The sequence below is a fragment of the Abramis brama genome (assembly GCF_963993115.1).
Source record: "Abramis brama genome assembly, chromosome: 19".
In the NCBI taxonomy this organism is placed as follows: Eukaryota; Metazoa; Chordata; class Actinopteri; order Cypriniformes; family Leuciscidae; genus Abramis; species Abramis brama.
Window position 1 is genome coordinate 6,722,229 of NC_139981.1, and position 13,121 is coordinate 6,735,349.

The window sequence follows — 13,121 nt, forward strand, 5'->3', positions numbered from 1 at the left end:
CTAGTATCTGTAAAACCACATTTTTCCATCTTAAAAATATATCTAAATTACGTCATATGCTCTCATCGACAAATGCTGAACAATTCGTTCATGCTTTCATGACAGATCAAAGCTAGACTAAAAACACATTTCTTTGACCTAGCATACACATAACACATTATAGACTTCTATAATTCAATTTTAGGCTCCATAGATTAGGTCAGCCGGAACCGGGAACACTTCCCATAAATCCTGATGTACTTGTTACATCATAAGAAGAATGGCGTCTACGCTAATATTAGTCTCTCTGTTTATCCCGAGGTTTACCGCAGTCCGCCGGATCCAGGCCGTATCCAGATCTGATGAAGGACCTGCGCCTGGACACGACGACAACGCAGTCCTGAAGTGTCAACTAGGCTCTCCCCTGTGAAGGCCTTCATCCCCTCCCTTTACCTCTCTACAGATAAAGCGTTGTCGGGATAATTCCGGTTCACGTGGCTACGCGGAAGCGATAAAAATTCTGTATTATAAATTTTAAGGCCAAACAAGTAGTTTGTTGAGGGTTGGTTTGTAGGGAAGGACTACACCTGCGCACATACAGTGAGGAAAATAAGTATTTGAACACCCTGCTATTTTGCAAGTTCTCCCACTTGGAAATCATGGAGGGGTCTGAAATTGTCATCGTAGGTGCATGTCCACTGTGAGAGACATAATCTAAAAAAAAAAAATCCAGAAATCACAATATATGATTTTTTAACTATTTATTTGTATGAAACAGCTGCAAATAAGTATTTGAACACCTGTCTATCAGCTAGAATTCTGACCCTCAAAGACCTGTTAGTCTGCCTTTAAAATGTCCACCTCCACTCCATTTATTATCCTAAATTAGATGCACCTGTTTGAGGTCGTTAGCTGCATAAAGACACCTGTCCACCCCATACAATCAGTAAGAATCCAACTACTAACATGGCCAAGACCAAAGAGCTGTCCAAAGACACTAGAGACAAAATTGTACCCCTCCACAAGGCTGGAAAGGGCTACGGGGAAATTGCCAAGCAGCTTGGTGAAAAAAAGTCCACTGTTGGAGCAATCATTAGAAAATGGAAGAAGCTAAACATGACTGTCAATCTCCCTCGGACTGGGGCTCCATGCAAGATCTCACCTCGTGGGGTCTCAATGATCCTAAGAAAGGTGAGAAATCAGCCCAGAACTACACGGGAGGAGCTGGTCAATGACCTGAAAAGAGCTGGGACCACCGTTTCCAAGGTTACTGTTGGTAATACACTAAGACGTCATGGTTTGAAATCATGCATGGCACGGAAGGTTCCCCTGCTTAAACCAGCACATGTCAAGGCCCGTCTTAAGTTTGCCAATGACCATTTGGATGATCCAGAGGAGTCATGGGAGAAAGTCATGTGGTCAGATGAGACCAAAATAGAACTTTTTGGTCATAATTCCACTAAACGTGTTTGGAGGAAGAAGAATGATGAGTACCATCCCAAGAACACCATCCCTACTGTGAAGCATGGGGGTGGTAGCATCATGCTTTGGGGGTGTTTTTCTGCAAATGGGACAGGGTGACTGCACTGTATTAAGGAGAGGATGACCGGGGCCATGTATTGCGAGATTTTGGGGAACAACCTCCTTCCCTCAGTTAGAGCATTGAAGATGGGTCGAGGCTGGGTCTTCCAACATGACAATGACCCGAAGCACACAGCCAGGATAACCAAGGAGTGGCTCTGTAAGAAGCATATCAAGGTTCTGGCGTGGCCTAGCCAGTCTCCAGACCTAAACCCAATAGAGAATCTTTGGAGGGAGCTCAAACTCCATGTTTCTCAGCGACAGCCCAGAAACCTGACTGATCTAGAGAAGATCTGTGTGGAGGAGTGGGCCAAAATCCCTCCTGCAGTGTGTGCAAACCTGGTGAAAAACTACAGGAAACGTTTGACCTCTGTAATTGCAAACAAAGGCTACTGTACCAAATATTAACATTGATTTTCTCAGGTGTTCAAATACTTATTTGCAGCTGTATCGTACAAATAAATAGTTAAAAAATCATACTTTGTGATTTCTGGATTATTTTTTTTTAGATTATGTCTCTCACAGTGGACATGCACCTACGATGACAATTTCAGACCCCTCCATGATTTCCAAGTGGGAGAACTTGCAAAATAGCAGGGTGTTCAAATACTTATTTTCCTCACTGTATATTCAAACGCTCATACCTATAGACTGAACTCGTAATACACATGTGCAAACCATCAGCGTTCTCACAGGTTCGCGTTTTTAAAGTTTGCGCAGAGAGAACTTAATAGTTTTCTGTTAAAACGGTGTTGTGTTAGCGGCCCCTAAGTAAATAACTAATGATCGTTGCAACGGAAGTGAATCAATCAAAACTAAGTTTAGCTGGACAATAACTTTTTTCTAGAGCTGCTATAAAGCCAAAACAATCTCTGTTACTTTAATTTCCCATTATCACTGTAAAGCCGCTTTGGAACAATCTACATTGTTAAAAGCGCTATATAAAGGAAGATGACTTGACTTGACTTGTTTTGAAATATGCTTCAAGCTGCCATAAATCATACAGAAGTATATCCAAGATTATTTTTTTCATACAGTGAAATTGAATGAAGACCAAATCTGTACCTGATCCCCATCCACTTTCATTGTACAGAAAAACAGCTTTGAGTATTGTTGGAAACTTTTCCTTCGTCAAAGCAGAGACCAGGCAACGTTGGGCTATCTTTCAAGCAGAAGTTATTCTTTATTGAGGACTTTGCTGTGCGTTGCTGTAGTCATCCAACTCAAGTCTAACTAAGGAACGCTGCCTTGCAATTTATATACATTTAGGGGGAGGGATTTACATTGAGGTTGAAAAAAGCATGTAAATGAAGTAGCCTACATGAGTCAGCTCGTTTACAGAGATTTCCTGATCTCATCAGCATAACAGTGTCATTCACATGCATAAATGCTAATGTTACAAGTTTCAAATTGTGTAACTGGACTAACAAATTATTTTTGATTGGGGTTCACTACTCTCAGCTCTCCTAGATGAAAGCCATGGAAAACAGAATCACAGAGTCAGTGAGTGAAAGAGCGAACCGCCATCTTTGTCTCCAAATCTCTTGCTGACCGGAAATAGTAGACCATCTGGGTATCTTTGGAAGACTCATTTCAACATACTACGATTTGGGATGTACTGATTCTATTTTCGAATGCTATTTAGGACAGATAGTATGCGAATTGGGATGCACAACCTGTCTGAGAGAAGAGGAAGGCGTCCGTCACATAGGCACCGCGTTGCAACGATACCCACACTTTGGTTCCGCTTTCTTTGGTTCCCCCCTACTTTAATATTGTCTTACACAATAAAAGTTGAAATTCTACTAAACGCTGCGCTGGTTATTGTTTTATCACATAAGGGTGTATCACTAATCCAATCAGCCTGACAGTATCACCCATACCTTCACATTATCATAGCTTAACTTGGGACAATGACACTGTTCAGGAGGTGCATACAGACAAAAGGTTAATGTCAGACACCTGGGTTGCTTGACTTAATCTTCTTTGAATCTAATCATCTATGCTTCAATGTAAAACACCAGGTAACCTAATTTAAGCATTTAATACATTTGTAATACAACAGAATCCTCAAAATGTCTCCACAGAAGAAAGGATGTCATATCGGTTTGGAACAACACAAAGGCGATTAAATGGTCAAATATTGAATGAATTTGAATTAAATGAATTCTTCTTTTAACAAGTCATTGTTTCTGGTCAGGTTTGTGTTTATAGTAACAGCTAAGTAACACTAATGTCAAATGACAGCTTTCACAAGACATGTTTCGCATGTGTCTATCTTAAAATGTTGTGGCTTTACTAAATTTTGAGGTATCATGTTCCTTATTTCATTTCCCTTTTTTCTACATCATCTGCAGATGTGCAATACTGAATGCGTGCAAACAACACATTTATTTGTAAAATGTATATACACTATTAATAACTAAATTTTTCATATTTCATAAAAAAGGCATACATATACACATTTATTTATTTATTTATTTATTTATTTCACCTTTGTTTAACCAGGTAAATCAGATGAGAACAAGTTCTCATTTACAACTGCGACCTGGCCAAGACAAAGCAAAACAGTGCGACAAAAACAACACAGAGTTACACATGGAAATACATAAACATACAATAAATAAACCATAAACCGTGTAGTGCAAAATACAATATAATTAAGAAAATAGGACATTAAATAGGCCATAGTGGCGAAATAAATTACACATATACACTAAATTGATACTGGAAAAATGAACATGCAAATAATGAAGTGCAAATAAATCAAGTATATTCCCTAGTGTTTATGTTTTTATTATGATTACATTTATGATTCTTACATCATTATGAGTGCTTTTTGTGTGTGTTCATTAATATTGTCAATTGGTCAGTTGTGGTTGGGAACCACATTCCAGTACACATTTAGAAAACTATTAGAAAACTAACATGACCACGTCCAGGCAAACCTTTGTTTTGCTCTCTCTTTCACAATACAAACACATTTAAAAGCGGTATTTTGCACAGATAATGCTGAAGTATCATGTCCACAAATAGAGGATGGATAGTAGCCTTCTGAGTGCAGCACTGAGTTTATTGAGAGACAGACAAACAGAAGTAATAATAAACATCATATTACCAGTATACTGTTTCACTATGGGGAATGCACTGAGCAGCCATATTGGATTCTGAAGTCGTGGGGTGTTGCACAACTCTGACTTGAGGGGGTATTCCAGTTAAAATTTCCTACTGTTAGGAACTAGGACTTTCCCACTTCTGAAGACAACCATAAGCTCAAGTAAATGCTAGTGGGTTTAGTAGTTCACATTAGTGTGTTTACAGGTATGCTGCCAGAATAGCTGTTATTACCAGGAATGTCTTATTATTGCTGTTAACAGAACTGTTGCAAATAAATAAATACATTTTATTAAAAAAATATATATATATGTTTTAAATATGCATTATATATCTATGTGTGAGTGTCTCAACTTTAAAACTTGCCGTCTCATCTTTGGACCCTGCATTACTTAACATTTCTTACCTATGAAACTTATTTAAACATAACATGACAAAATTGTAGAGTAACTGATGTATAGATAAATATACCCTCATGTTCTTTTTCTCTATCTTTAAAAATAAATAAATACATTTTGTATACAAAGTTGTATGTCATAAACATGTCATCTCTATATATTTTGCAAGAAAAAAAAATAAAAAAGTAGACTGAGCAATAGGCATGTCCCAGCCGGGTTCGTCACTAATCAGGGTCCCCTGGAAACATTTCCGTTGTGGTCTGTGCTTTGCAGAGCCTTTCTGTCTTTGGTTGTGTTGTGAGTATTTCGAGCACACGTGTGTTGTAAAACTGATGAAGATATTTTCTTAATTTGCAGGTGTTTTTTTTCTGTTTGCATGTGTTTTCTTCAGTTGCAGTGCACTGAGCTCTCTCGGCCACCGTAGCTTACAGAAAAGATGTTTCGTGCAATTCATAAAATTCATTCCTAAAACATACTAAAAGGTTTTGCGACACACATATATTGTCTGATGCATGTGAGAATGAAAATCTCATCTCTAGTAGCCTAGCACAAAAACGTCAATAATGAACATCATTTGGACTTTTGAAATATAATGGCAAATCGCTTTACTTAATATCAGCCCATTGTCCTCCCTAACACCATTTCACAATTCTGGTTGATAGATTGTTGTTTTTAGCTGTCCGAGCCAGGTCAAAGTCATGCCATAAGAGATAACACTGGGTCAAGAATTTAATTAATACTTTTTCCAGTCCAAAATTACTCATTGTTTTGGCTTAGGTAAGCGAACAGTGTACTTTCCCTTCATTGGGATTTTCCTATAAAGCAGTGCTCCAGACTTCCAGTACCAACTCCAGATATTCCCGACTACCAAAAGGAAAGGGCAGGGTTAGTCATAGAAAGGGAAATGTATGGATGTGTTCAGTAACGAGGCTCGCTGATCCTAAAAGGTCTTGCAAGAATATACTAATATCATAATGTTTTGGGCTATAAGAGAGATGACAGGAAACCTGCCCACCATCAAAACACTGTTACATTTATAAAAGAAGAAGGGTTTCACATTTACATTAGCAGGCACTTTTATCCTTACAAATAATACTTTATTGACAATAGAAGCAACAATGCTTTCAGTACTGCAATATCATTAACTAAAATTAGAAGAGAAAAGTACAAGAAGTATTTGAATTTAGCTATGGAAATGTGGTTGAGGCATAGACTGTAAAAAAAATTGGTTGTAGGTGCCAGTATTTTAATTATTTATCAATAAGGGTGTCAAGAGACTTTTTATTTTCATTCATTCATCTCAGTAAATATCAGTAAAGAAACATTCCATACTTAAACTTTGACACAGTCTAATTGGTGAAAAATGAAACATTCTATGGTTAAAATCTCACATGATGATGTTTTGTCCCTGTCCACCGTTTATACACGCGTGCTGTTATTAGCGTGAACTCTGATTTATCATATTATTATGGTGATTATCAGTAGGCTAGCCTACATTTTAGTTCGAGTAGCCTAGGATAGCCTATAGCCTAACTTCATTTAAATTAAATACAGTTATAAGTTGTATAATAATCAGGTACCAATATAACATTCCGTTGCCAACCTGAAACAATGTCACAGTATTTTTACGGTGATTCTCTGACAAAAAAAAAAAAAAAAAAAAACTGCTGGATTTTTGACGTAAATACAACAGTATATTTTTACAGCATGATATCGTGTATAGGCTAGTCCTAAGGTAGCAGAATGTCCATGTTACTTTATTTATAGTTATAAATAATTATAAACTATTTGAAATCACGATTTAACCTAAATCAAGAAGAAAAACGGACATTCACTCAGGAATTAAGATAAGACTATACAAATATTGGGATTTTTCCACCGAGCTCCCTAATGTCTTTGTTTATTTCTATCTTGCTGATTGTAGGCTATCTGTTTATTTTTCTTACTGTTGCCTATAAATACACTTGTCTTGCCCGCTACAGATCAGTGAAGCCCATTCTGGATAACTGTGATGATGTAAGATGCTCCGCCCACCCGCGGATGAAGACTAGCCTATATAGTCTAAAACTGGGTCCGTTATATCCACAAACAGTTCTAGATGAATGAAAAAAGATAGAATTGAAATTCAGTTTTTTTTTCTTGCACACCTGATATCACGATATTTGTTTTTTCTTCATCAGAAGAGATGGCAAAAAAGCTCGTTAAGCTACCATTTTTTAAACCAAAGAAGGATAACAAAAAGAAGGATACTCCAGGTAGGAAGAGTTATAGATGCTCATAGGTCTCCTGTAAGCTATGTTCATTTAACAATCATATTTGTAATTTTGTAAATTTGTAATCAGCAATTTGTAATTGGATATAGCTATTCGCAGAGTCATTTTGTTTATAAAGATCTGCATTGACATTTGACAGAAAAAAAACATTAAAGATTTTGTTATGAATTTTTGTCCGATATTTTATTATGGAAACAGCAGTAGGGAATCATTTAAAACCACTAAAAGGAAAAACTTAAGTGTAATTATAGGCTATTTTAAATTTATGTTATTGGTAAAAAAAATATATTTATATTTAAGTAAAATCAATGTGCTGTTATTAGTTAGGTTACTAGTTTAATTAGGCCTAAATTATGTTTACACTTTATTTTAAGGTGTCCGTGTTACAGTGTAATTATACATTTAATAATAATGATAATGATAAATAATAATATATTTACTATAGGGTTAGGGTGTGGTTTAGGCTAGTTGCATGAAAAGCACAATTTATTGTAATTACTGTAGTACCTACATGTAACATGTAACAAGGACACTGTAAAATAAAGTGTTACCTAAATTACTAATTAAGAAAATCACACTTGTGATATCATTTATTGTGATGACATTATTGTGTGAAGTTCAAAAGATGGAAACAAAGATTATATATAACAATTAAGTTTTTTACAGTATTAAAGTGCATCACAAATAAGATCACATCTCAAAACTAGGCTATACATGGTGTTCTGCTTAGATATTTACAGAAATCTTGCATGTTTTTCTATGCATCATGCATTTGAACGCTTTTTAAAAGGATAAAACGCATCATTGCTTGAAAGAACAGTCCTTTTTAAGCATCCTTTTATCTGTGCTCTACAGAGGTCCCCACTTTTAAGCAGAATCTACAAGCATGCCGCTTTGTGGACGCAGGGAAACAATTGATCATCCGAGAAGACCGTCTGTTTGCGCTTAAGCAGGAAGGGATCGGATCCAAGAGGAAGCTGGTGGAGGAAGAGGAAGATTCAGAGGCTAGACTAGCAAAAGACTTTGAGGACCTGCTTGAGATGGTGATGCGGAAACTGGAAAACTCCCTCGACCTCCAGAGTTCTGAGGAGCAGGAGGTACTGAAAGATGCAGTCCAAGCTGTTCTGCAGGAGGAGGAGCAAGACACACGCTGGGAAGGGTTTCATAAAAATGAACGCCCACCATGGAGGCCGAGGCAGTGTAAACAGAACCACGAGGCTCTGCTTGAGCGACTTGTTCACAGGCGGATGGAAGAAGCAGAGTTAGACTCCAGCGTTGAGATACATTCCTCCATGCAGCGATCGATCACTAGCAAAGCAAAACAACTGAAAGAAGACCTGCTGAAAGTTGTGACTTGGGTGCGCAGCTGCTACCCAGAACACGAGAATGTGTGCCAGTTTTATGCCACACTGTACCATAACATCTTCAGTGACAAGCTGAGAGAAGTCGCGGAGTACACACTGTGTGATGAGGACTGTGTTCTGTTATTGCAGTGGGTGAACCAGGAGTACCCCAAGTAAGACAAGCAAATGACACTAGACTGTTTTTTTCTCATAATATGAACATTTTCTTTCTATCTATCTATCTATCTATCTATCTATCTATCTATCTATCTATCTATCTATCTATCTATCTATCTATCTATCTATCTATCTATCTCATTACATTTTATTCTATTGGACTCCCTGAGAAAAAAATTCCTTGCTCAGAAGTTGCTCAGGAGACTTTTTGCAGATCTCAGTTCATTTATGTATTTACTTTATATCAGATACTAAGATTCTAACTTAGTTAGAAATATAAATGGAGACAAATTAGACCATTATTAAAATACAGATAATTTGGTCTAGTCATTTGATATTAAAGAGATTTAAAGGTATAGTTCACCCACACATTTATATTCTGTCATCATTTACTCACTATCATGTCGATTATTTCAAATCTGATAAGATATTTTGAAAAATGCCTATTTTTTTTTCTCCATAATGAAAGTCAATGGGGTCCAGTGTTTTTTATTTTTTTGGACTCATTTACTTTCATTGTTGGGCCAAAAAGAAAGCCATACAGGTTTGGAACGACGGGTAAGTCAGATGAGTAAATGATGACAGAATGTAAATTTTTGGGGTGAACTATCCCTTTAAATGTTTTTTTTCTTCTTTTTTTTCTGGGTTTTGGGGCAAACTTATATTTGTTTTTTCTCTGTTCACAGTATTTTACATAGCATAAAGATAAAAGAGGTGATCGATCACACAAAGCTTGATCCACTGCTCCCCGAAGACATGATTACACCACTGGAACAGCAGTTTTTGACCAGCGAGAAGGTTTGATGCTTTATGATACATTTAATGTTTTTAAACACATCTGTTTTCTAGGCAAGACACCACAAGTGAACAAGGCACAATTTTTAACTAATAGATATTGTCTTACTTCCCCAGTTTTGTATTAAGTTTTCTATAATATTAAAGCCAGGTTCAAAATGCTTGTTCTTGTTTCACAGTCAAATGTTTTTAAAGAGGGGATTTTTCAGAAATCTCTTTTTATCAGTCTATAAATTAGAAAAATCACCAAAGTTTCCGGAATAAGATGTTATATTAATCAGGTGTATGTCATATGAACAAACCCCTCATTCAAATATATGACAAAGATTAAGTTTTAATTTGATCCATTATTGTTCACTAGAGGGATATGAGCACACACCTCAGCAAAATTCTGGAGAGAGAAGAAACAGCCTGGAAGGAGGGAGCACTTCCACAACTGAGGGACCAGGTGTATTGCTGTCTTCAGGCCATTGATGTGATCCAGGTAATGAAAAAGAGGAAAAGTAACTAGCAATTCTTTCCCTTCAGCAAATACTGGATTTTTGGAGGAACATATTTTTTTTCAATTCCCCTTCCCTTTTTCCTAGTGCTTTCATGGACATGTTGAGAATACTCAAAAGATGCTAGGCGATGAAACAAAAGCGAGGAATATCACATGCCAGATGAGCAATTTTCTGAAAGAGTGAGTAATTATAAGCTGAATCATTTGTTTTATATTTATTTCTGAAAATACCAACAACATTCTTTTTGAGCCTTCCTGCTCTTGTATTTGTGTACTTCTATATTTTACACAGATGATTCATTAACTCAATTTCCATTCCTACAGTTATGAAACGTTTCATGCAAAGGTCATCAAAAGCAGGCAGAACAACACTGAGGCTGTTTTGATGGTCAACCTATCATTTATCATACAGTGCAGGTGGGTTTTGTTTATATTCAGTTGAAATATCATTTTACTTTCTTGAATTTGCATTGAGAGTTTATTTTTTCCCCGCAGAGACTATATTACAAAGAATGCACATTTGTTCCCTGAAGAAGTCAAAACAGATTGTCTGTCTTTATTGACTACCATGACAGAAAGAAGCCAACATTACTTTACTTCTAACATGCATAAGGAACTTAAGGTAAAAGCAAAATTTTGTTTCTTGCACTTTTATGTAATGAAAAAAAAAGCCCTGTTTTTGCCAATGCTCTGTCAAACTAAAATACTGACTCCAAACATTTTAACAAAAAATGTAACTGCTGAACTTCCTCTGGCTCTAAGTATGCACATGTTTTAAAATAGTAAATTGAATAATGGCTTTTAAATGAACCAGACCTTAGACTACTAGACCAACACAATAAACTTTCATTGTTTTCAAAAACCCATTGTGGTGGTTTATCTTGGCAGTGTATACATTTATGTGAGCAAGCCGGACAATTTCCTTTTATTAACTGCTTGTCTAGTTCATATGAGAGGAATACATAATAATTGATCAAGCAAGCCCACATCATGACCAGATTCTGCATGTTTGTTTCTATATGCATTAAAATAAATATGTGTCAATATATCTGTTCCTGCAGGATTTGTACAGGAAGGTGGGTTCCTATGAGTGGCTCAAGGATAGTCGCGGTGTATGTGAAGAGCTGCTTGCAAACCTGGTCAGACATATTCAGAAATTCAACAACTTGGACAAAATGTGTTGCCAGGTATAAACATACAGACCAACCAAAAGATTGACTTCTTTATTTGCTTTATATTTAATTGGTCCATGATTGGTTGATTGATTGATTTATTGATTGATTTGATGACTAGGAGCTACTGGGTGGGATGCATAAGGAGTTTCTTGCTGAATATGTACGGAAAATGATGAAGCACAAGATCACATTTTCAAATAAAGATCAGCAACAGATGGCAGCATCAGAACTGTGCTTAAACAGTGAGCGCATACATGCATGCCTGACTGCAGCTGTAAGTACACATACAGAAAAAAACACATCCTAAATAAAGGTTAAGTTTGCATTTTTTTTGTTAAAATACAAGTTTAATATGAAGAAACCACAGAACCTATTTCCTAATAAACAAATATAATGATCCCTTTTGTAACATGGCATTGTCTAATTTTCCTCGTCCTCATTAATTCATTATTTCCAGGGATCCAACATGGATTGGTTGAAAGACATTCTTCCCAAATTAGCGGAACTGCTGAAATTACAGGATCCAGACAGTATAAAGTTAGAGCTGGTAAATCTGATGAGCGTTTACCCTGATCTCAGGTATAGTGGATTCTGCTGTGGAGTTATTCTGGCAAGAACGACTGTTGCACTTTCCTCATGTCTCTTTGTTTTTACAGTGACCGTCATATTTCTGCTTGGCTGAAACTCAAAGGAAATCTTTCTACATTAGACCGCAGGACGATCCGGGAGAGCGTCACTTGCAGCCAAGATCAGATCAAAGAAAAGAGCGACTCGCTCCAGTTTAGCAGGAGCTTCTTTTCCATAGTGAGGATTAAATAAATTTTGCTTCATACCATTTGAACATTGCTTATGTAGATTTGCTTGCTTTTGTAGAATTGCTTGTGCTCAGGCATCCTGCAAACATTTTGTACATGATGAAATTCTTTGTGAAATAAAGTGGCAAATCACCTGTAGACTTGAAATTAAGCCTTTTCCCCGTTATTATTTGATTCACGGGACCGGATACCAGTTATCTTGCCAAGAAAAATCAATTTATTATTTGTATACATGTCAGACAGAGAGAAACAGGCATAGCAGAATAAGGCTATGATGAGGTCTTCATTCCAGATTTCTCTGTTCCCCATTTCTCTATTCCCTCATCATGCCAGCTTTAAATGGTTTCTCTGGGTTTCTCCTCCTTTACCCCCTCATGCCTCTATTTCTCCTTCCTCTCACCCCATCATGCCTTTATGTTTCTCTGGTGTGGTACAGTAAGATTGAGCTTATATACATCACAGAGAGACTTTACAACTTCCTTGTAAGGTAGAAAAACATGTTGCTTATGTTTAAAAATGGAATGTATACCTTATGCTTCCACTAGCACTCTGTGTATACATTAGTGGTACATTTGCATCAGCTGAAACATTCTTTTCCTTGTAAAGAACATGCCAACTGAAGTATCATCATCAGTGGTACATCTCTGCTCAGTGAACATGTACACATACCTCTAAGCAAAATATAGCTCATCCCAGATGTCTCATAAGCACACATGTACAACATACCCTGACTTCACAAAATACATTATGAAATTATTATGAAAATGAATAAAGAAAAATAATACTAAAACAATATTTTTTTAGTCTTGATCACCATTTATATATTTTGTATTATTCCTTTAATAATAATAATACATTTTATTTATAGGCTACTTTAACCTGCGTGGATAGAAAAACTATGGACTGGTCAATAGTCACAGAGAAGCGTTTTGGCAGAGTAGATTTTGTACCTACCCAGAATTTCAGTTT

The 13,121-nt window shown here is 36.6% G+C and overlaps 1 protein-coding gene across 1 annotated transcript; it reads left to right on the forward strand.

The window, feature by feature from the left end:
• The first annotated feature begins 7,057 nt into the window (after positions 1–7,057).
• tnfaip2b (tumor necrosis factor, alpha-induced protein 2b) lies at positions 7,058–12,299 on the forward strand. The gene is made up of 11 exons (XM_084092855.1): positions 7,058–7,327; positions 8,201–8,861; positions 9,552–9,663; positions 10,022–10,144; positions 10,248–10,342; positions 10,487–10,579; positions 10,658–10,784; positions 11,224–11,349; positions 11,456–11,611; positions 11,795–11,916; positions 11,994–12,299. The coding sequence occupies exons 1-11, from the start codon at positions 7,258–7,260 to the stop codon at positions 12,154–12,156; spliced, it is 1,848 nt and encodes a 615-aa protein (XP_083948981.1). The 5' UTR covers positions 7,058–7,257; the 3' UTR covers positions 12,157–12,299.
• The last annotated feature ends 822 nt before the right edge of the window (positions 12,300–13,121 follow it).